This window comes from Myzus persicae, unplaced genomic scaffold (assembly GCF_001856785.1).
Source record: "Myzus persicae strain clone G006 unplaced genomic scaffold, MPER_G0061.0, whole genome shotgun sequence".
NCBI classification, from domain to species: Eukaryota; Metazoa; Arthropoda; class Insecta; order Hemiptera; family Aphididae; genus Myzus; species Myzus persicae.
In genome coordinates this window covers 101,253-123,164 of record NW_019104366.1, presented here as the reverse complement: position 1 = coordinate 123,164, position 21,912 = coordinate 101,253, and the positions used below count along the sequence as shown (strand labels likewise).

The 21,912-nt window shown below is 28.7% G+C and overlaps 2 protein-coding genes across 2 annotated transcripts; one reads left to right on the top strand and one right to left on the bottom strand.

Annotated features, from left to right (window-relative positions):
• The first annotated feature begins 5,784 nt into the window (after nt 1-5,784).
• LOC111041540 (protein ALP1-like) lies at nt 5,785-8,454 on the top strand. Its single transcript, XM_022325833.1, has 2 exons — nt 5,785-6,211; nt 7,545-8,454. The coding sequence occupies exons 1-2, from the start codon at nt 5,913-5,915 to the stop codon at nt 8,437-8,439; spliced, it is 1,194 nt and encodes a 397-aa protein (XP_022181525.1). The 5' UTR covers nt 5,785-5,912; the 3' UTR covers nt 8,440-8,454.
• On the bottom strand, nt 6,521-8,953 carry LOC111041541. Its single transcript, XM_022325835.1, has 2 exons — nt 8,595-8,953; nt 6,521-7,401 (listed from the first exon to the last, which is right to left on the bottom strand). The coding sequence occupies exons 1-2, from the start codon at nt 8,620-8,622 to the stop codon at nt 6,560-6,562; spliced, it is 870 nt and encodes a 289-aa protein (XP_022181527.1). The 5' UTR covers nt 8,623-8,953; the 3' UTR covers nt 6,521-6,559.
• Between the last annotated feature and the right edge of the window lie 12,959 nt (nt 8,954-21,912).

Below are 21,912 nucleotides of genomic sequence, written 5' to 3'. Positions count from 1 at the left end.
AAATGCTGTACTGAAATTCAAATGTGTGAAATAAATTTGTAAGGTAGGTATTATGTATACTCGAGTTGATTTAGAAACAGTGGACAAAACAAAATAATCAATTTTTTGAAAATATTTTATCCACAAAATGCGTTGTCGTTGCAAAACAACATTTTTTTAAAAAGTTATGTTTTTCATTATTGTTTTACATAATTGTAAATTTATAATTTTCAAGTTTTTTTTATTTTCGAACAGCTACACAAAATACAGGTTTTTAATTTCATACCCTGGATGAGATTTTCTCAGAGTACTTAAATATCGGTATCGAATATCTGTGCATAAAAATCGATATTCCCCCTATTACATACTTAATTTTTATAAGGATTTAATACTTAGTTGAATAGAGTAGTAGGTATACCAACATTTTGTGGGGTACCTACATCAGTTATCACAAGCTAATGACTAATTAAATATTTGATTTTTAAGCATATAGAATTCCTCAGAAAATTATTCTGTCAAGAACATAAAATAAAAACTATAATAAAAATAATAGGTAAAGATAAGAATAAAATTGTGAAAAGTATAACTTTTCCAAGAATGTTATTTTGGAAGACATCAAATTATGTAAAAAAAAATGATAAAAACTTGAAATGTTTATACTTTTTGAGATAATGAGTGTTTACAGTTTACTGTTCGAAGAAACTCTTTAGATACCTACTTAGGTTCCATTTATATCTACTTATGCATAACATATCAAATATATGTAAGTACATACAATATTATTTTAATATGTTGTGAAAATTATTATGACAAAGGTACTAAAATATGCATTGGAAATAATTTACAAAATCAGCGTGGAAAAATAGTACCTATGCGAGTGTTTAATTCGAAGAAAAAAAATGTTCACCACAATTAATTTCAAAATTGGTTGGGACGAATCGCGGATCTACACATTGTCTTTTAAAACCACTAGCGTGTCAAAATAGCATAATATACAGTATACACCTAATAAAAATCAACTATTCCTGTACTTTGATCATATAAAATTATTTTTCAACACACAATAGTTATGCCATGTAATATATTATTATATTATATATATAATAGAAAAATAGTGATACAAAATATTTTTTATTGTGATAGCTACGGCAGGTATCATTAAGAATAATCTATAAAGGTAAATGTGTTGATGTGAATGACAAATTCCATAGATCTTCGAATAGAATACCGTTATATTATGCCATTATTACATTGTACCTATATTTTCGTTTACTCGGCTGCAATCGGTGAAAATAAATACCTATGGAATGGAAAAATAATATGATGTATGTTATTTAATTTTTTCTTCATTCAATAATATGGAGCAATTCATATTATTGAATATCATCAATTAATTGGATAAAATAATCATATTGACTTGAGCATTCACCGTATGGGCACTATTAATGCAATATTAATTTAATTATAGCAATATTAATGTATATTATAGAACAGTTATACAATTTATAGTAAATATATAAAATAATATTATATTATACAATTATAATAATTCAGAAACTTATAAAAACAAGCTATTTTTCTTTCCAGAGTTAAGCAGTTTGGTACTTATATGAGTTGGTACCTAACTATTGATTTAAATGTGGACAAATTGACCTTATTATAGTTTAAAAGTTTTGATTCTCTAATAAACTATATTTGATCAATTCATCATCTATAGAATTACAGTACATTTAAGTAGTTGTGCTTTGTTTAGTTGATTTAAAAATCAAGTGTTAAATTAAAATCGTGCGTGTTTATAGGTAATTTATAACTGTAATTAAAATGTAAACACAGCTTAGATAATTATTGTAAATCAGACAAATAAATGTTGTTTGGTTTATTAGATAAGTAGGATGCAATTTAACAAAATGGTTGGTTATTTAATTGTATTATTAAAGTTACGCAATCACATATTTGTGGCTCGTCTAGGTAGTACCTAGACACCTAGTTAAAAAAATATGATTTAAATTTGTGTATTTGCATTGTGTATAATATAAGGTATTTACAAGCAGCGTTTCGCTAAACGACTAGGAAAAACTGACAGAGTTTTTTTTTCAAATTCGAGCGTCTAGAAAATCGTTCATCTATTGTTTACAACAAAATATCCTAGAGCTGCGATGTGTTGTCTTATATTATGGAATTACAGGTAGATATTAACAGGTTGGAAAATCAGTACAATATTTATATTTATCTCAATAATTGTGTATCACAATATTATATTATACTTTAATGTGGGAAATGAATACTTATGTTAGCATCGACCAAAAAATGGCATGATGATAATTCCCTTAAAAGCTAGGTAATGTTAGAATCGTATAGGTCATTGTATTGAAGTTAGTTATTTCAATGACCAGATAAGTCGGATATTGAAATTTAATAAGTAAATTCTTATTATTATAAATCAAACGATTCATCGGTACAAACATAGTTTATAAGCTATGTAATAGTATATCAAACTCGTCTAAAGGATCATAATCCAATATAATAAATTATACAAGTATTGATGGTTGATTTTCGATTAGTATTCTGTTTGGAACACCCCATACTTCTTATTCCTGTGGTAATAATATATGAATTGTTTCTTAGTAAGTAATTAGAACCGATAAGTGTATGGAACATATTATACCCAGTGACGTAGATGGGTGGCCCGCTATGGGGTGGAGGGGTATGATGGGGGATAGATCTCCTCCTAGATCTTTTAGATTCCGAGTGGAGCAATGGGTGTATTGTTACAATGATGTGTTATTTTACAGATTTTACTACTTGATAAGATTTTTCACTTTGAGGAAGGCTTTTGATAGAAAATTGAATGTAGATTGTACTTGTTAGAGGTAAATTCTCAGATTTTAATTCTTGATATTGAAAATAAAAATTGGAAAAATTAAAAACAGTCAATTTGTTAATATAATTTTTAAAAAAATTTGACATAAAAACGTTTATTTAAATCAAGTAATTTCTTTTTCAAATTTCTTTTTTTTTTTGGAATGAATAGGTGCTTAAATTAATTCGAAACTTTTTTCAAAATATTTATTTTGGACAATTTCAGACTTAGATAAATCTTAAATTATTTATCATCAACATAACTTTCATATATTTTTTTTCATTCGTGTATCTAGTATCAATTTTTAAATTTTTCCTTCGGAAAGCCCTAGCTCTGTTGCACTTTGTATACATTATGTAGTAGGAAAATCAACTAATAACAGCCATATATTTATACGTGTACAATAAAATATAATATACGAATGCACAGTTACTGCGGTATTGGTAACCAGCAGCTAACGTGTACCTACACACGAAAACGAAATACAATGTAAGTACCTATAATTATAATTATCGTCGACGATGAACGATCATACGTGCATTATTATGTAAAAACGTATTAAAATAAACGTATAATCTATTCAAGTTGACGTGCACTGCAAGACGGTCGACGGCCGCGATGGTCGATTCGGAAAATTTGTGCACCGATAAATACCGACAAAATAACCATCATACAGGAGTAGTTACCTATAATAATAATAATAATAATAATATAGTACATTACAATGTAACAATATATCATGACCATTAAAATATTATTATGTACTTATATAATATATATATATAGTATAATACGGAAAATAGTGACCTCACAAGACGTAACAAAAAAAAAAAAACCATTTAATATATTATATGGCCACGATCATGGAAGGTTGTGTCGTATTCTCGTGCAACTGTCGTCTCACTAAAAAATAAAATTATACAAAAGATACTAAAAATACAAGTAATATACAAATATAAGAACACAAAAATACTGAAAAAAAAAACTATTAATAAACGAAATATTTTTTTAACTTATGATCATATTATCTGTGATTATCATAATATGTATATATATAGAGTCATATTGAGACAGAGAAATATTCATGTTTTATAAATAATCTAGTCGTATTTTAACTTGTCATTCGTATCTATATTATATCGAACGCATTGCCATAAATCATTAAACAAATCTAAAAATAAATTTATAAAAAAGTTGAAATGAAAAAAAAATTAAATTTTAATTTGCATATTTTCCAATTCCTAATGCTATTTATTGTAGTTATCCTAAATGCATATTAAAGCACTAAAGACTAAAAAAATACTTTATTATAGAGCTATAACTTCAAACCCTGGTCTTGATCCTAACCCAACCTTGGTATGCCAGGGCTATTAACCGGAGATTTATTATTTTTTCTTTAATAATGAATGTATTCAAATGTTGATCCTCGAAATTTTGAATTTCACTTAAGGGCTTTATTTATATACACGTATAATCATACTATTTATTGCCTAACCAACTACTTTTTTTCAAATGAGAATCACCCTTAGTTTCTGTAAATTATGAAGCAAATGACTTTTTTAAATTAAATTAATTAAACTGGAATCAGCACTTAACTTTGTGTAGGTACTAATAGTGTACTTGGTAGATAATAGGTCCAAGAGGATAGTTTGGAAAGATACTGTTATGCAATGATATTTGAAAATTATTTTTAGAATTTGTAAGAATTGTCTGAATCTAGTATAGTAGGTACTTACCTAGTTGAAATATTAAATATATTTTATATTTTGTCAAAACTACTTTTAAGCATTATTATTAGATTTTGGTATAACAGACGCCAGTTTAATACCTAAATATTTTAATAACTTGAAACTTCTTCTTCGAATTTCAAACTTATTTTTAGATATATATTCAAAATTATTTTTAAAAAAATCATCTGCTTAACAATTTTTACAGAATTAAAAATAGTAAAAATAGTTGGTCCTTATTTAAAAAAAAGAAGTTTGTATCTCCATGGGACATTTCTTAAATGGTATGAAAAATCTAAATATATCAATATTTTACAATATGGTGGTTTTTAAATATACTTAAACATTTTTTATATCAAAATTGATTATTCGTATTTTTTAAATAAGAAACTGAGTATGCTTGATTGGTGAATAACTCTGTAAAATATTCTCCTATAATACTGTCCTACGATATTTAGTCATATATTTTTGAGCCAACACTACTGCACGTGAAGTTATTTGGTAGGTACATTAACCGTAATGTTTCGCCCACTATGAACATTTCTGGGATTTGATATTATACATTAGCTGAAGTTAGAACGCCTTCTAGAAAAATAAAGTATCATAAAGTTAAACGATTCTTACAATCGTAAGTATAGACGTAAACGTAACTACAACATTTCGAAGGCGTAGGTAGTGTACATTATGCTTAAATAATGGACACTTATATAATATGGCCCGTAGCGATAAAAATGAAATTATGAGTCAAGCGATGTGCCCCTGTAAAAGGGGTCAGATTTTCGATTGGACTTTGAGGATGTAGGGATATATTATACTAATAGACATTTTTCTCTACGCATGTTAAAAACATCATCCACCATCGCACTACTGTGGAACTGTCAACAACTATCCATATTATTTTATAATGGCATACTATATTATAAGAATGTCGAAAAAAACGTTCCCAATAGCTAATTATAGCATTAATTAATTATTGATGGAAAACTGTAGGTTTGAATATGTCTTCGTTAAAGTACATGTTTTTTTTTTTTTATTAGATTGTAGAACAAATTAAAGTTAGATAAGCCTTTTTTAAGTGAACTATTATAGTATCTATTAGAGCGCTTTCAGACGAGACACTTTGTGGCCGGCTCCAAGAATCTTGCCACCGTACACAAAAAGTAGACATTGCTTCACACGAGACACTTACCATACACTCGTGTCCGATTCACTACGTTGAAATATATAAAAATGTTTTCCAGACGCCTATTCGTGGTGCGAGCTCTTGGTTCTTTGGCTCTTTAGTTTATTTAAAATACTTAAATACTAAAATACGTATACATTTTTTAATTAGTTAATTTTTTAAAATGGACGTAGATACAGCAATCATGCTTTATGCCTTAATAATTAAAAAACGAAACAAAAAAATTAAAAAACAAAGACTATTGTGGGTACATCCAATTGTCAGTCAAAGAAATGAAAAAGGACATTTTCAAAATTTATTTCCTGATCTCTTACAATACCCTTCAAAGTTTTTTAATTATTTTCGTATGTCGAGGAATTCGTTTTTTGAATTGCACGATGCTATAAAATATGATATCCGAAAAGAGGATACAAATATGCGCAAGTCGATAACTACGGAAGAACGATTAGCTGTAACATTAAGGTAAGTTTATTTTTTATCTATATAGATAATTAAGATATAAAACGTACTTTAATAAGTAACACTGAAATTTATTAGAGTTAAAATGATAAATATAACATTTAAATTTATATAAAAAGAAACTAAAACATACTCGTATAAAATATAAGAACAGTTGAAATAAAATAAAATAAAAAATAAACACCTTTGTAAAAATAATATTAAAATAAAATAATAATGATAAAACAACTTGCTATAAATCAACCAGAAATTATTATTAAAAATTAAAGAAATTACTTAAATAATTATAGATAAACAATTTTAATATTTAAGTTATTTAACTACTTTTACACTATATATGTTATGAAAGTATCAATCATTAATATTGTAATCATTTATATATGTTACTAAATTTGGTTCATTTGATGACTGATTAGAATATGTTTCAATAGGAGAGACGTAGCTTTGTGACGATTCTGATAGAGAAGTTGACCTCGATGTTGATGAGTGATTAGAAAGATTAGATGAACAAGGGCTATGTTGTTGTTCCCCAGTTATCACTAATGGTTGTTGAAAGCTGGATCGCGGTCGGTGATATTGAGTATTATATTGTGTATGATGAATTGAGGGTGACATGGGGATACTGTACTGCTTATTAAGTTGACAATATGGATCAAAAATCGCCGTCATACCTGGAGGTTTTTGCATCTGCAATCCATTAGATATAGCTTGCATAATATTCGATTTTACGGACATTTTTAAATGGGCAGGTACTTGCTTAAGGTCATCAACAAGTGACAACATAAACAAGCGATCTGGATCTTCCATGTATACTTTTTCTCTGCGTTCCCTTTCTTGTAAACTTTTCGTTACAGAGTTGAAAAATTCATTTTCATATTCATTTTCAACAGTTTTTTGCTTTTTGGCGGGCTTGTGACGTAAAACATTTTCTAAAACTTCTCCAGTAGTTTCATTCAAGTCACTATTAACTTCTTCAATGTCATTTTCATTTTCATCTGGAGAATCATGTGATGAACTTAAATTTGAAGTTGTCAGTTTATTTGCTGCACAAGAAGAAAGAAACGATAGTTGATTGTAATAAACATATGTTTTCCATGTACTTCCTCCTGACCCAGATTTCAAATTCTTTCTTTTAGCCTGTTCTCTAGAAAATGAGTTCCTCAAACTCTTCCATTTTCTTTGTAACTCTTGCACTACAGTGTAAAACATTTCATAATTTATATTTTATTTGTAAGTTAATTATTTTTATTGAATTATATAAATAAAATAATAATAAATTTAGTAGAAGTGTCTTAAGACATTTTTTTGTTATTTGTCGAATATTTTTTATTTCCAGATATCTCGCGTCAGGATGTACATTAACAGAACTTCATTACGATTACAGAATTGGAGTATCTACATTGAGTAATATCATACAAGAGACTTGTGTTGCAATTTGGGATAATTTAAAAAATGCATATATGCCAGAGCCAACGGAAGAAAAATGGGTGGAAATTGCAGAACTCTATTGTAGCATTACAAATTTTCCTAACTGCATTGGCGCGATTGATGGAAAACACATCAGGGTAGTCAAACCAGCACATAGCGGCTCATTATACTACAACTATAAACATTTTTTTTCGATTGTTCTCTTAGCTGTTTGTGACGCAAATTATTGTTTTATCGCCGTAGATATCGGAGACTACGTAAAAAATAGCGATTCGTCAATTTTTAAAAACTCAAATTTTTACAAAAAAATGATTAAAAAAGAACTGTCCATTCCCGAAGATTCAGTACTTCCAGGAGCGAGTGACTATAAACTGCCTTACGTAATTGTGGGAGATGAAGCGTTTGGTTTAAGTCATAATGTAATGCGTCCATATGCCGGAAAAAATTTACCTCTAAAGAAAAGAGTGTTTAACTATAGGCTTTCAAGAGCTCGTCGATTTATTGAGTGTGCTTTTGGTATTATGTCTAATAAATGGAGAATATTTCATAGGCCATTAAATGTATCCGAATCATTCGCTGAAAATATTATAAAAGCGTGTGTACTATTACACAATTTTGTTCGTGTTCGAGATAATAATTCATTAAGGTTTGAGGACACATTATCATATGAAGGGTTTCAAGATGAAGATGAAAGAACAGACAACTATCCAGGAAAAACACCTACTACAATTCGTGATAAATTTGCTGATTACTTTATGGGCGAAGGAAGTGTTCCTTGGCAATTAGATAGCATAAATAAGTAAAAATATAATTTAATTTTAAGTGATCTAAGTAAAATAGTTAAGTAAAAAATAAATTAAACTATTAAAGTATAATATTATGTATGTATTGCCTATTTGTTTTGAATAAATTAATACTTTCTTAAAATATAATGTAAATGTGTTATATGAATACTTACAAACTTCTTTTTGTTGATTTGTTGTCATTGAGTCATATCCTTCATGGAATAATCGACATATTTCCAGCCATGAGTTTTGTTTAATTATTTTATTTGCATAATTAGGACTTGCTGTATCTCACAATTCTACACGCTTCTCAATTTCGATTATAAATTTGTCTGTATCGAGACTCATTGTACACAGTGTCATATTTTACATAAAACTATATAAGTTTTTCGAAAAATACTGTAATACGTTATATTATAACGTATTCACTAATTAAAAAATAATTTTACGTAATTTAAAAATCTAAATAATCTGGAGTCCGCGTGTCTCGTCTGAACGTACTAATTTAATTTAATTTGTTATCAGTGGCTCGGACACAGACACAGTGTCCGGCGGCTAGAGAGGACGGGACACGCAACTTCAGTGGCGCGACACACACTCCGTGTCTGTGTCTCGTGTGTACGAGTGTATTTATAGCAATGTTATCTTAGTCGCGAGATTCTTTTCAGACACAAGTAGCCGGCCACAAAGTGTCTCGTCTGAAAGCGCTCTTATAGACACAAATTTATTCTTTTTGAGCTATTTATAATCATAAGAAAATTTAGATTTTCAATAGTTTTTATGATTATTGTCGATAAAAAAATTTGAAAGTGTATTACAAAGTTAATAACAAGTTTTTGTTAGAGGGAAAAAATGTTGAAGGTAAATCTACAATAATTTTGTATGAGTTTCTGAACCCATTGTAGTACTATTACACAGTAGTAAAATAAATTACTTTTAAAGCAATAGTATAAAATATACTTAGTAGTACAAGCTGACAGACCGCGTCTTCGCTCAATAACGTTTTTTGTACACAATGATTTTTTATCATTGAATTCAAATTTAACACCTCCAATACAGTGACTTCTCTAGACACCTGATGTACAGCAGAGCGTTACCCACTTGCCCACTTTTTTTCAATTTAAAATGTCAAAAACCGTTTTTACCAAAAACAACTGTAAATAATTAAAATAAAATAGCTGTATAAATGTGTAATGTACATTGTTGTGGGCACACATACCACTCAACACGTGTCCGTTCATAAGTAATAATTATTGTCACCGGAGCATAACCAAATTAAGGTATAGGAACTTACCTATATGTAACGAGATAAGTAAATAAAATGTTACGTGTGCACATGCAATTAAATAATCTTCGAATAGCAGTGCCATTTAAGAATTATGTATTATTAAATGTTGTAACATTTCAAATAACGGTAGAAATTAAAAAGTTTATTTTTTAAATTTCAAATTAATAACGTCAACTATTCGAGACGAAAGAAAATTATATTTTTCTTAAATATTATTGTTTAACCATCACGACATATCATTATTATACGAGGATTCAGAACACGTTTACGAAGCAGGGTTATTATATTATTAGTTTTATAATAACACCTGTCAAAATTAATTAAATTAATAGAAAAACGGAACAACTCACAGAAAACAGCAAAAGCAAACAACACCTATTTTATAAGTTATATACACTACCAACCTATATATAATACAAGACGAATTATTTCAACAACTTTTTTATTTCCGATAAAACTCAATGAACTCGCTGGGAGGCGGATAACCCTCCCTATATATATACACCTGCACGAGACGCCTATTCTGCGTGGTGGCGGGGTGGTTATCTAAATATAGGACGCATCGAGTAGACTTATAAAGTAAAATATGTATTATAATAATAATAATTATTATTAAACGCTGCTCGTCAAAGGCGAAATCAACGGCAAAGTTATTCGACGTTCGACTTGTGGTGGCAAAGTTATTCGACGTTCGACTTGTGGAGGTATTTCCGTACTATCGTTATGTACGCCGTCGAGGAACGAATTTCTGCTGTCACTACGCCTACCAACGGGTATTTTCCGCGCATTCGATTTCAATAATTTATAATAATTATTGGCTTGCATTCCGACGGCTGCGACACTGTGTACAATAATGTAATCGCCGAGGTGTCGGTAAACGAAGGTATTTTATTTTTTTAATTCGTCGCGGCCCTCTGCGATGTGCGTCGAGAATCCATGAAACATATATATATATCCGTATCTACGCCTGTACAAATGCGAATATTATTTCATTTTGCCCGCGGAGGAAGAATGCAGTATAGTTCACAGTCGTTATTATTAGGTATTATGGGTTATAATGATAATATTATATATAATTATGTTACGAAAATAGGAAATACATGCCGCCAACTGCTGCAGCACGATTCGGTAAATAATTATTATGCAATGACGTATACAACGTTCGGGGTGAACACGAGACCAGTGACGCGAGTGACTATATTGTTCAGTTTTTAAATTTGCAGTGTTTAATGGATCTAAAGTTATAATATGATGTGCAGTCGGTTTAAATACGAATTTAACGGACTTGATTGTAGGTAATAATCGTAATAATAGTGCGAGAAAAGAAACGAAGCAAGACATTGTTTATTGTTGCTGCAGTGAGAAGATACGCACATTATGTTCGTCGTGGAGATGAGTAATATAATATCATACATGACGATCGACGAGATGTATATTGATGTTATTGTGTAGGTTAAACAATAATATGTATTTAGTTGTTTTCCCCGAGAGTATCTATAAACGCCCAAAAACTATTTTACCAATATTATGTACTTATGCGTTGTATAAGAGACGATCCGCATACATCACTCTAAATGGTTTTTTTCTCCGTGAATGTAAGTGTTTTTTGTAAACAATGGAACTTTTTTGTTTGTTTGTCTTGAAATCCCTGTTTAAGCGCTTCCTCGGGTTGGACCCACTGGGTTCAATTGTGAATCTAAGTCACCTAGGAAACCACTCAAATACACATAAAAAAATTCATCAAAATCTGTCCAGGCATAAAAGACAGACAAACATTCATTTCTATATTTAGATATATTATGTTTGGGTAATGTACAATTTTTTTTCATATAAAATACATTTTGTATTTTATTATTTTTACTATGGATCAACTAGGCTTACCCACGACTTCCGGATTTTTAATAATTTGACTCACCAACATCGATTTAAATGTGCATTGTTTAAATATGTATATTTTTCTAACACTAAACTACTTTTTAAAATACAGTCATATTTTGAGAATTAATAGGTTTACACATGAGAAACGCTTACTTTTTGTGTACCGAAGTTTAAGGCTGGGAGTATTTTTCAATCTTAGCACGTTATATGGTGGGTGACGAATATTTGGTAATTTGTTAGTTACTACTTATTGCAAAATCAAAACATTCATTTTTAGCATTTTTATAGTTAAAATATCCAATAATGTACATTGCACTTTAAGATTTAATATTTATGAAATAAATGAAAAATGATCTTTTGTATCATTATAATTTCTAATTACATTTTTAAATGCTGCTACTTGTATTAATCCTAATCCCTGGCATAGTTTTTAAATATATATAGATACCTACTTTTTTCATATACCACTTCGTGTTCGTCAACCGTCGTCACCGTCTAGGTATATCATAATCATTGCTCAGGAGTCCTCAAACTTTTGAACTCGAAGGCCACATAAACAATTAAAAACTAGACGAGCTAAAATATACACAATATTATATTATAGGTACCAATGCATTTACAATGTTTAGTCTCGCGTACAATAAGTCCAAATGGTTAACGGTTGTTTATGGCACACCGCGTATAAACATATATTCAGACATTTTAATTCAATGTAGCGTATTTTTCTGCTACTTAAAAAAAATGTACCGAAGTAATATAGAATTTAACCACAATATGTGAGTACCTAATATTCATAAAAAGCTCACAGTGCAACAAGAAATTCTACTACACAGCGACTTCCGTCCCATTTCAACACTACAATATATAAATTGACCACACTCACAACTCCTATAGGAATACCTTGATAGACCACGAGACTTACAACAAATGAATGGCTTTATCAATATACTTACACGGTTATCTACAGCGAAAAAATTCAATTGAATGAAAAGGTATACATACATAACAGTGTCATCAAACAGGTGGCTTTTATCATCAAGTCTGCCAAATTATAGTCACTCAATATTAGAAGTCTTTCACAAACTGTATCGCTCGGTTTTCAATTTTTTCAATTTTTTTTTTCCAATATTCGTCAGCAGTATCGCGTTGTGACTATAGAACATTGTATGTAGTATTTTATCATTATTGTGACTGCACCGAGGACAGCCAGCGAATACGGTGAAAATGAACCGAAATATAGAGAATTGCATTGTCGGAGACGAGTGTATTATAACAGTATATTGTAATAGTGTGCTATTGGCCTCAACATTCCCGTCTTATATAATATAATATTATACTTGGGCATACCGTCGTCTTCAATTGAGCGTTCGAAATTAGATTACAGCACGAAAAATGTCTTACACTCAAAATAATATATCAACACCGCACGCCACGACGACTCCCCTTCGCGAATATTATTACTATTAATAATAATAATAATAATAATAATAATAATAATAATAATAATAATAATAATAATGACCACCGGAATACCTCTATAACTGCACATGCGAACGACGAGTAGGCGATGCACGATCGGGACATCGAAGGATAATAATATGCCACAAACGCGATGATATAATAATTACATTTTTTCAGTGGCGACTAAAATATTATATAGACAACGAGGCGGTGTGGCGAACAAATCAACGTTGGCTTGAGAACTACAATTTTTTTTTTTTCTTAAACGTTCTGGTCGCACAATATTTACGATCAATAACTGTTAGTGCAAAACCGACTTATGACTACAATTTTACAATTATAATATTGTGGCTTGATTTAAATATAATTCATAATTTATTGAACAATGTTTATTTTTGCCGATTTCTTTAATTAGCTATATAATACTCATATAAGTACCTACCTACGGAACATCATATAATGTTGGGTAGCTATTACCAATATGGCAATATGTATTTCATTGACAATTCGTAATGCACCAGGACATGGCAGCAATATGTTTAAATTTTATTTTGAGGAGTAATTTCTTCGTAGTTATCGAATAATATACTAGTTGGAATGTTGAGGCTTTTCAAATGACAATGGTGCAGAAAAAATGGTTGCAAAAAAAAATTTTTTAAATAAATAAAAATAATAGTAATTTTTTTCAATAACAATTAATGTACCTACGGTGTTTGTTGTAATAGCAACATACGGAATCCCAAAGTATTACTAGACAAAATAGATATCAATATTACAGATATTTATCATACCTAATAAAATTATTGATTATTATAGTTAGGGCCCAATTCATAATATATAAGTTTCACAAATACAGATAGTGGCTTACATATTATATTGCAGGTATTAAACTATTGGCTATTGTATATTTGTATGCAATGAATATTTGAAATAAAGGTATGTGTCCTTATTGAGAATTCGTATCATTTTTTTTTGATAGGCTATAGTTGGGTGCCTAGTTGGTAGTAGATCTAGGCACATGTTAAGGATATTATGAAGACCTCGAGTAGAAGAAAAAAATCTTAAAATTTATCTAAAATTATAAGAGTTCAGATGAGTAAGATATAATGCTATCGCCTAATTCATTTTTGAAGGAATTTATATTAAGTTCAGGTTGCCTGTCAGTTAGGGAGCACAAGTTAAGTCAACTTCATAATTTATTACTTAGGTAGTTCGGTAAATAGCTATATAAATAATACTATGTATACTATTATCAAATACCATACTATTAAAATCGTACATATTATATACGTAACATAAATTATTTATTCTGATTTAGCATTAGACACTGTGATGAGATTTACATACAAAAAAAAATAAAATTGTCTTATACATAACTGTGTAATATGTTTTTTATATTTTATTATTCAATTTTACTTTGTATGTTAAGTTGAATGAATAATATTTGAAAGTATATTTTAGAATTCTATGATTAAGCCAATTACTTAAATCAATGTTCTAATAAAAAAGCGCATTTCATAAACTGATGGTGAATAATATATATTAAATCGTATTGTTTGTTATAATTGTATCAGTATTCAGTATTATTCAGAAGTTCAAAATTAAATATTACCAAGAACACACTTTTTTTATTTCTTTATAAATGAAATTATTTGAGATTTGGAAGATGCCCTTTCATTAGTCGCGTTTGATGTTTGATTACTTTTCAAAGTTTTTAAGTTCAGCTTTTTTTATTTTGTTGGTAGAAAAACTTATTGTATAAAGAATCTTGTATTTAATTTTTAAATCTCAGAAATAAAAATTAAAAATGTTAATGAATTTTGTTATTATTTTCACTTTGAACAATATTATAAAAAAATATTGTCATTACCTACCTATGGATTTTCAATATTTTTAATTTGGTATATAAACAGCAGTTGTATTTACTACTTAAGAGGAACCTTTAATTATATTTTCATACTTTTTGACAGAGTAAAATAATCTTTTATTGACATTTAAAAAAGAAAAACCAAAAAACTAATGTAAAATATTTAAAAATAGCTCAAAAATCGAAAAAATATTTTGAAAATTGTACCATGTACAAAAAATCCTTATATGAGTATATTTTGATAAAATTTCAAATATCAACAATTATTCTTTTTTGAGTTACACCAAAAAACAATATCGATTTTTTTGACTGCTGGTTTTCCATATTAAATTCTCGTTCTCCTTATTTTATTTTGTTTTTCTTGATCGTTAGAGAAAAAAACTAGACATTTTAGATTTTCACCCTTAAAAAGTACCAACTAGATACAATTTTCTATCAGAAACCACCCTTAAAGTTAAAAGTTGATTCATCGCTTGTATCATTTAAACGTCTACACATAAAAAAATCATAATATTATAAAATCGATGTATTCATCGCTCTACTCAGAATCTAAAATAGATTTATCTGAACGCTGCACGCTGATATAATTTTTCCTGCAAGTAAGAAGGAGGTAACTATAACACAATAAATGTGGGTAAAACGTTATTATGATCCTTTGATGTTGAAAATACAACACAAAGAGTATTAAAATGTAAAAAAACCTTAATATTTGAAATTCATCAAATAGTATGCTTCATTATTATTGGCTACTATTATTTATATTTTATATAATAAGTTATATTATGTTCCATCAGTTCTTTCGTGACTCATGAATTATGATCGATAGCAAACAGATATATTTTTATACACCAAATTAAATTCACCCAGACGGCAGAAGTATAATAATATGTTCCTATATACGACATTTGTAAGATTTATAATCTAAATATTTAAAAGTATTATCTGAGAGCTGACGAAAACGCTGTAAGTGAAAAAATTTAATCAAGTCGTATACTATGAACTATAAAGGCTATAATATTATAGTACCCATCGGCCGTCTGCTGCAGTGTTCAAAAATAGTTTAATGAGGTTTCAAAGTTTGTCGGAAACCATATTAACGATGGAAACGGCTTTGCGTACAACGCCGCCGAAGCTAATAAATTTCGAAACAATATAAAAGTATGTTGTAAATTTGTAATACACCTTTGGTTGTAACTTTGGCATGAGATGACCACAAAATGTGAAACGAGATAAAACGTTTATACATTATTGTTGTTAAGTATTTTATGTACGTTGAACATTAGCTCGGCAAAGAGAACTCGTATAATACTGGACATATATTGTAGTGTATTTTGTGATCTAAGACACATAAATGACTAAGTCGATTTTTGATGGTTGAAATTATTTTTGATCCACATTTTACATGAAAACAAATAAATAGTTTCAAAATTTCCCTTAATGACTTTTTATTGAAAATAACATCATTCCTTTAAACTTTAAATATCTAAAATTATCAAAATTTTAATTTCTAAAATCTATAAAAATGTACATATATTTATTTTTATTTTTGTATTTACGTTTATGTAGGAACAACTCATTAGAAACATTATACTACATTTATTACAAGACTTTAGAAAATTAAAAATGTTCTGAATTTTTCACTATAAAATAGTTTAAGCATTCAATTTAATGATTTTGATGAATTTTGTGGACAACACCAATCGCTCACAAAAAAAAATATGGTATACATTTTTGATATTTTTGAAAAATTTTAATCGAAACTTATTTTGTTATGAATATTTTCAATAATTTTGGTCAATTTTACATATTTTGTAGATAAACATTTAAAGGAAAAAAACTAAAAAATACTAAATTTTCAAATTTCTATGAATAATTTAAAATTAGCTTAAATCATTTAAAAATTTCATTATGTACGGAAAATGGTAATGTTAGTGGAATTTTTCAAATTCAATCTCATAAAAAAAATGTATGTGGTTTTAAGCAAAGTAAACTTTTGTTTTTATTTTCATTAAAAAAATGTAAAGGAATCTTGTAACTACTCATTTTTAATTTTTTCCTATCAAATAAAAATTCTATCATACATTGATAGGAAAACAACCAAAAATGTCTTGAATTTTAAATGTTTACATTTAATATCACTATAAAATAATTAAAAAGGTCAAATATTTTAAAAATTATTTCATTTTGTCAAAAACTCATCGTTTTGTGTTAATACTTAATTTTTTATGTTTTTGATTTCCAAAAATATTTGACAATTTTTACCTTTATTTTGACCACACGCAAAGTTGAATTGGCGTTTAAACTTTAAATATTAAAGTATAAAAGATTTAAAATTGCAATGATATTGCCTATACCAAACCCCTTAAAAAGCGGTTATCCTCGCCATACTGCTGCTGCGGGGCATCCGGGTCAAGTGGCGATTTATTTTTCTCACACTCGGCGGTCGTGTATTGTGGTCGTTTATAAGCCCATCACCGACACCGCGCAGTGCGTCGATGATAAATGATTTATGACAGCGGCGGCGCCTGTATTATTCACCTGTACAACAGCAACCTCATATATCACAATCGTGTTTGATAATATAATTACGAGTTGTAGTAGCAAACAGTCGACGACGTCATACTGTCTGGTAAATGGTAATAGAAGCTGGTTTGCGTGAGTGGTTATTTTTATATTTTTCAAACGCTACTAACGCCAGTAGTAACCACCTGTTATCGCTTCAGCCCCCCAAAACAAAATTAATAATTATTAAATAATTATTTTGTGCTTGTCTATATAAGACAGTGCTTAAAATCTATTCAAGATAAAAAAAAATGTTCGTTAAGTGTTAGGAAATAAATTGCAAATGGATTAAAAAAAAAGTGATATGGACCCGAACTCAACAACTTGCATTTCCACAGTTTCCAGGACGACTGCGGTACAGACATTCTATCGCATAGAGAATGCAGTGGTATATTTGAATACATTTTAAAGAGGGGTTTTAGTTGAAATTTGGCAATTAGGTGTGTTTCTTATGAATAAATAGTTGTGAAACGAGTGTAGAATAACCATTTAATATAATTTATTAGTGTTAGTTTATTCCATAATAGTTGGGAACAGTTCGTTGGCTCATTGCAACTGTGATTTGAGAATATAATATTCAAAACTCAAATCTCAAACCCTGATGAAAACTTGAAAATATAATATATTAAAGAAATCATGTTGAAAAAATGCTCTGAACCGATGTTTGGAAAACTAATCTCCCCCCCCCCCCCAAGCACACACAATATACACTCGTACACCACGCACATCAGTGTGTCATCGAAAATTAACTCGTAAAATCAGTGGGGTAACACGCTCAAACACACCTCTCATTATTATATTGTTTCATTGTCGGGCTTTCGTCACTTTATTACTAATCAAGTCGTGTTACCGACGATTTGGTTACAAAAGCATTTCGAGCAACACTGCAGATGATGACGACGTCCATGATTTTAGATTCAAGATAATATTATATTATCGTACCCAGAGAGCACTGATAATTATTATAAAAACAATTATTGTCTGTATACACACACGGACGCAGGTTGACCCAAACATTTGAGAAGTAGGCCGGAGATTAATTTTATTACCGACGATATCGTCTATTGTTCGTGCGTATATTGTACAAACACCCGAGTGTATGCGCTGTGCATATATTGGGTAAATGAGTTAATGGCGGGTAACGATGAAGACCATCGTGAATATTCCTATATCATACTTGCCGAGTACGATATATTATAAGCTGTAATTTATTCCACATTTCATAATAATCCAACTATCGACGAGACAATAATAGTGTTTGACGTCATACTGTGTTGTTAACTCAGTTAATCCGCATACCAGACTTCACTCTAAAAATGACAATATATAGTGCCTATGCTTTGGTGTAATAATAATAATATTATTATTATAGGCAAGCAAAATCACGACAATTCGTCATTATTAAAACAAACTACAAAGTGTTAAATACTTTACCTACTGCCACCTAGCTACATAATATGGAAATCTATACAATTAATTAATGTAGTTAGGGCTCTAAAATGTAATGAAATTTAGTTTTTTGAAATATTTCATTTGGAAAATAAAAAATATAAATGTAATTTAAAATTATAGTAGGAAGTACATTTAACACCTCTACAGTCTACTTAGTTAAATGTTAAGTGGAAAAAGGTTATAGAACTATTCAATTATTGCTTATATCGTACATTAAACAAACAAAATAATAATTGCCCATCTATTATATTTATTATCTTCTCTAAATCGTGATCGAGATTCAAATATTGATAATCACTAATCAGGTATGATAACCATATAGTGATGATTTTATAAAATATACCGCAAAACACAACATTTAATGAAAAACTTGAACAAATTATTATTATTAAACAGGTATTTCAAAGTTGAAATTTCTTGTGAAATATTTCATACTCATAACCCTTTAATTTCATTAAAAACATTCAAGATAATATTATTATATCCGTAACATATTATGTGTACCAAACTATATAATCATTCATCATAAAGTATTTTCTCGTATAATATCGATGTTTTTAACATTATTATTACCATCGGATATTAATCATGAGTCTTGTCAAACGATTCAAGTTTTAAAATAATATATTAGACAATATAGATGGGTACTTAAAATGCTGTATCCTGTATGCATTTGCCAAATTCATTAATTAGCTATAAATCTTTAATACATTTATATATATATATATATATATATATATATATATTGTATACATGGTTTGATTATTTATTTTGTAAATCCAATCAAATCGTATATCATTGTTTACTGTAATTTTGTGTTATGTGCACTTATCCTCAAAAGCTATCGTGTTAAGTATAATTTATAGGGTTTATTTGTATTATAGAGCCTATTATGACCTGCTGCTCGTTTGAGTTTCACTGATGCTACAACAAGGTGCGTTTGATCAATTGTATCCAACTTTTGAATGTTTGCCCATTATGAAAGGTTTGAAATCGATAACCCATCACATATGATGTCATGATCATTATTTAATGAAGTCATTCGTGTCTTTAGCGAAATAAATAGAGCATCGACTGATTTGAAAACATGCATGTGCGACGTGTGTCATAAAAATACTAATAATGAGATATCAGTAACTATCGGCAAATTAGTAATCACTGTAGATAATTACTATAATGTATGTTTGATTCGATTTGAAAAAATATTACTACACACGGTGTATTTCTATAATAAAGGGTAAATGAAAATCGTATTATTATTATGCGATTACTCAAAATTATATTTAAATTTTAAATAGGTAACAATAATGTATAATTTTATCAGTCACGTTATCTTAAGTTTGAAGTTTGTTGTCTTAAAATATATTTAGAAGTTTAATAAAATCATTTTATCAGCTTAAATTTATAGCCTACACTTTATAATAAATTCATAAAACAGAAAGTTGTATTCTGCAAGGTATCCATCATAAACGTTTTAAAACTCTACCAATTAACATAACATAAAATATGCATTATTAATGAGATTTTAGCGAAACAAGAAAGTTAGATATTGGTTTTATCACCGAGTAGGTAATTTAACTTTAGAAAAAACATCTGTGGGTTGGTTCAAAATTTCATAAAGTTTTGCCGATTGAATATTGTCATGCGGACCGTTGTTTCGAAAAACAAATAACAAAATTGGTTCTATGAGAAACACAAACACTGATTGTTGTAGTCATGTATATTATAATTTATAACAAATACAAATACAAATTACAATAATAACAATTGGATTGGTTACCATCGTAATTTTAATATTATCATAATAATAAAAAAATAATAAATGTATACAAACAAATTGACAATAGAACTAGATGTCAGAGTACCTGTATTATAATATAAATACCTAATAATTAATAAAAGTAATTAATTTCAAAGGTATTGAACAGATAAATAATTATTGTATAGTAAAAAAATAAATATACTTTTTAATTATGCTGTATGTTACTATTGATAAATTATATTTGTATGACTATTAAATATTTTTTTTACTTGTTCTGATGACCTTATTTTGGTCTAAATATTGTTCCTTATTTCCTGTTGGTCAAGTGTGGTTCATAACGCTCTTTTAAACACCTGAACTCAGAGGTAGTCAATTGAAGACAATCTAAGTAGAATTTTCTCACGATTAGGTTGAAATAACATTTTTTTTTCCTACCTTCATACCTAATCAAGATTAAATAGCAACATTAATGATTCCGTCTGAACATAACGAAATATTATTTTTTCCAAACTAAATAAAGTACTTCCCAACTTTGAACGCCGTACCTCTTGATCACATCCTTGAAGAACTGAGTTGGTAGGTAGGTAATAAGAAAACCATTCTAAAACTTATTTTTTACAGGAAATAACATAAGAAATACATGAATTTAATATTGTAATATCATCTTGCTTAAACAATTAACTGTATATAATATAATGTACTCATGTCTACGACAATACTACGAATGACACCTTAGCCTCCATTTTTCCATTTATTAACATTATGGGCATCAACGATTTCCTCCTAAGATGACCTTCCGTTTTCCATAAATGCCCTTTTTCGCCATTATAAATTATAGGTTATACAATTTAGGCAAACTTACTTGTTTATCTTATGATGGTTGATTTTATTCTATATTTTAAGTGATTAAGTTCTTTCATGAGATTCATTTCGATTCGATCATAGGCATTGGTAAGTTTCTGATAACAGCTAATGCATCTTTTTCATTTTTTAATCTACATAAATACGAAACATTTTAATTTGTTAATTTATAAATATTTATTATTTTGTTAGATCACAAAAGCCATCGATTGTTTAGGCATATATTTTATTTGTTTTTGCCGTGGTGAAGAAGTAGTTTTTTATTATACTTGTGTTATTTCAGGGAGACATTTCAGTCAATTGAAAGTTTATGTTTAGTAAACATAATAGTGCTATTTTTCAAGGATTTTATTTTACTCC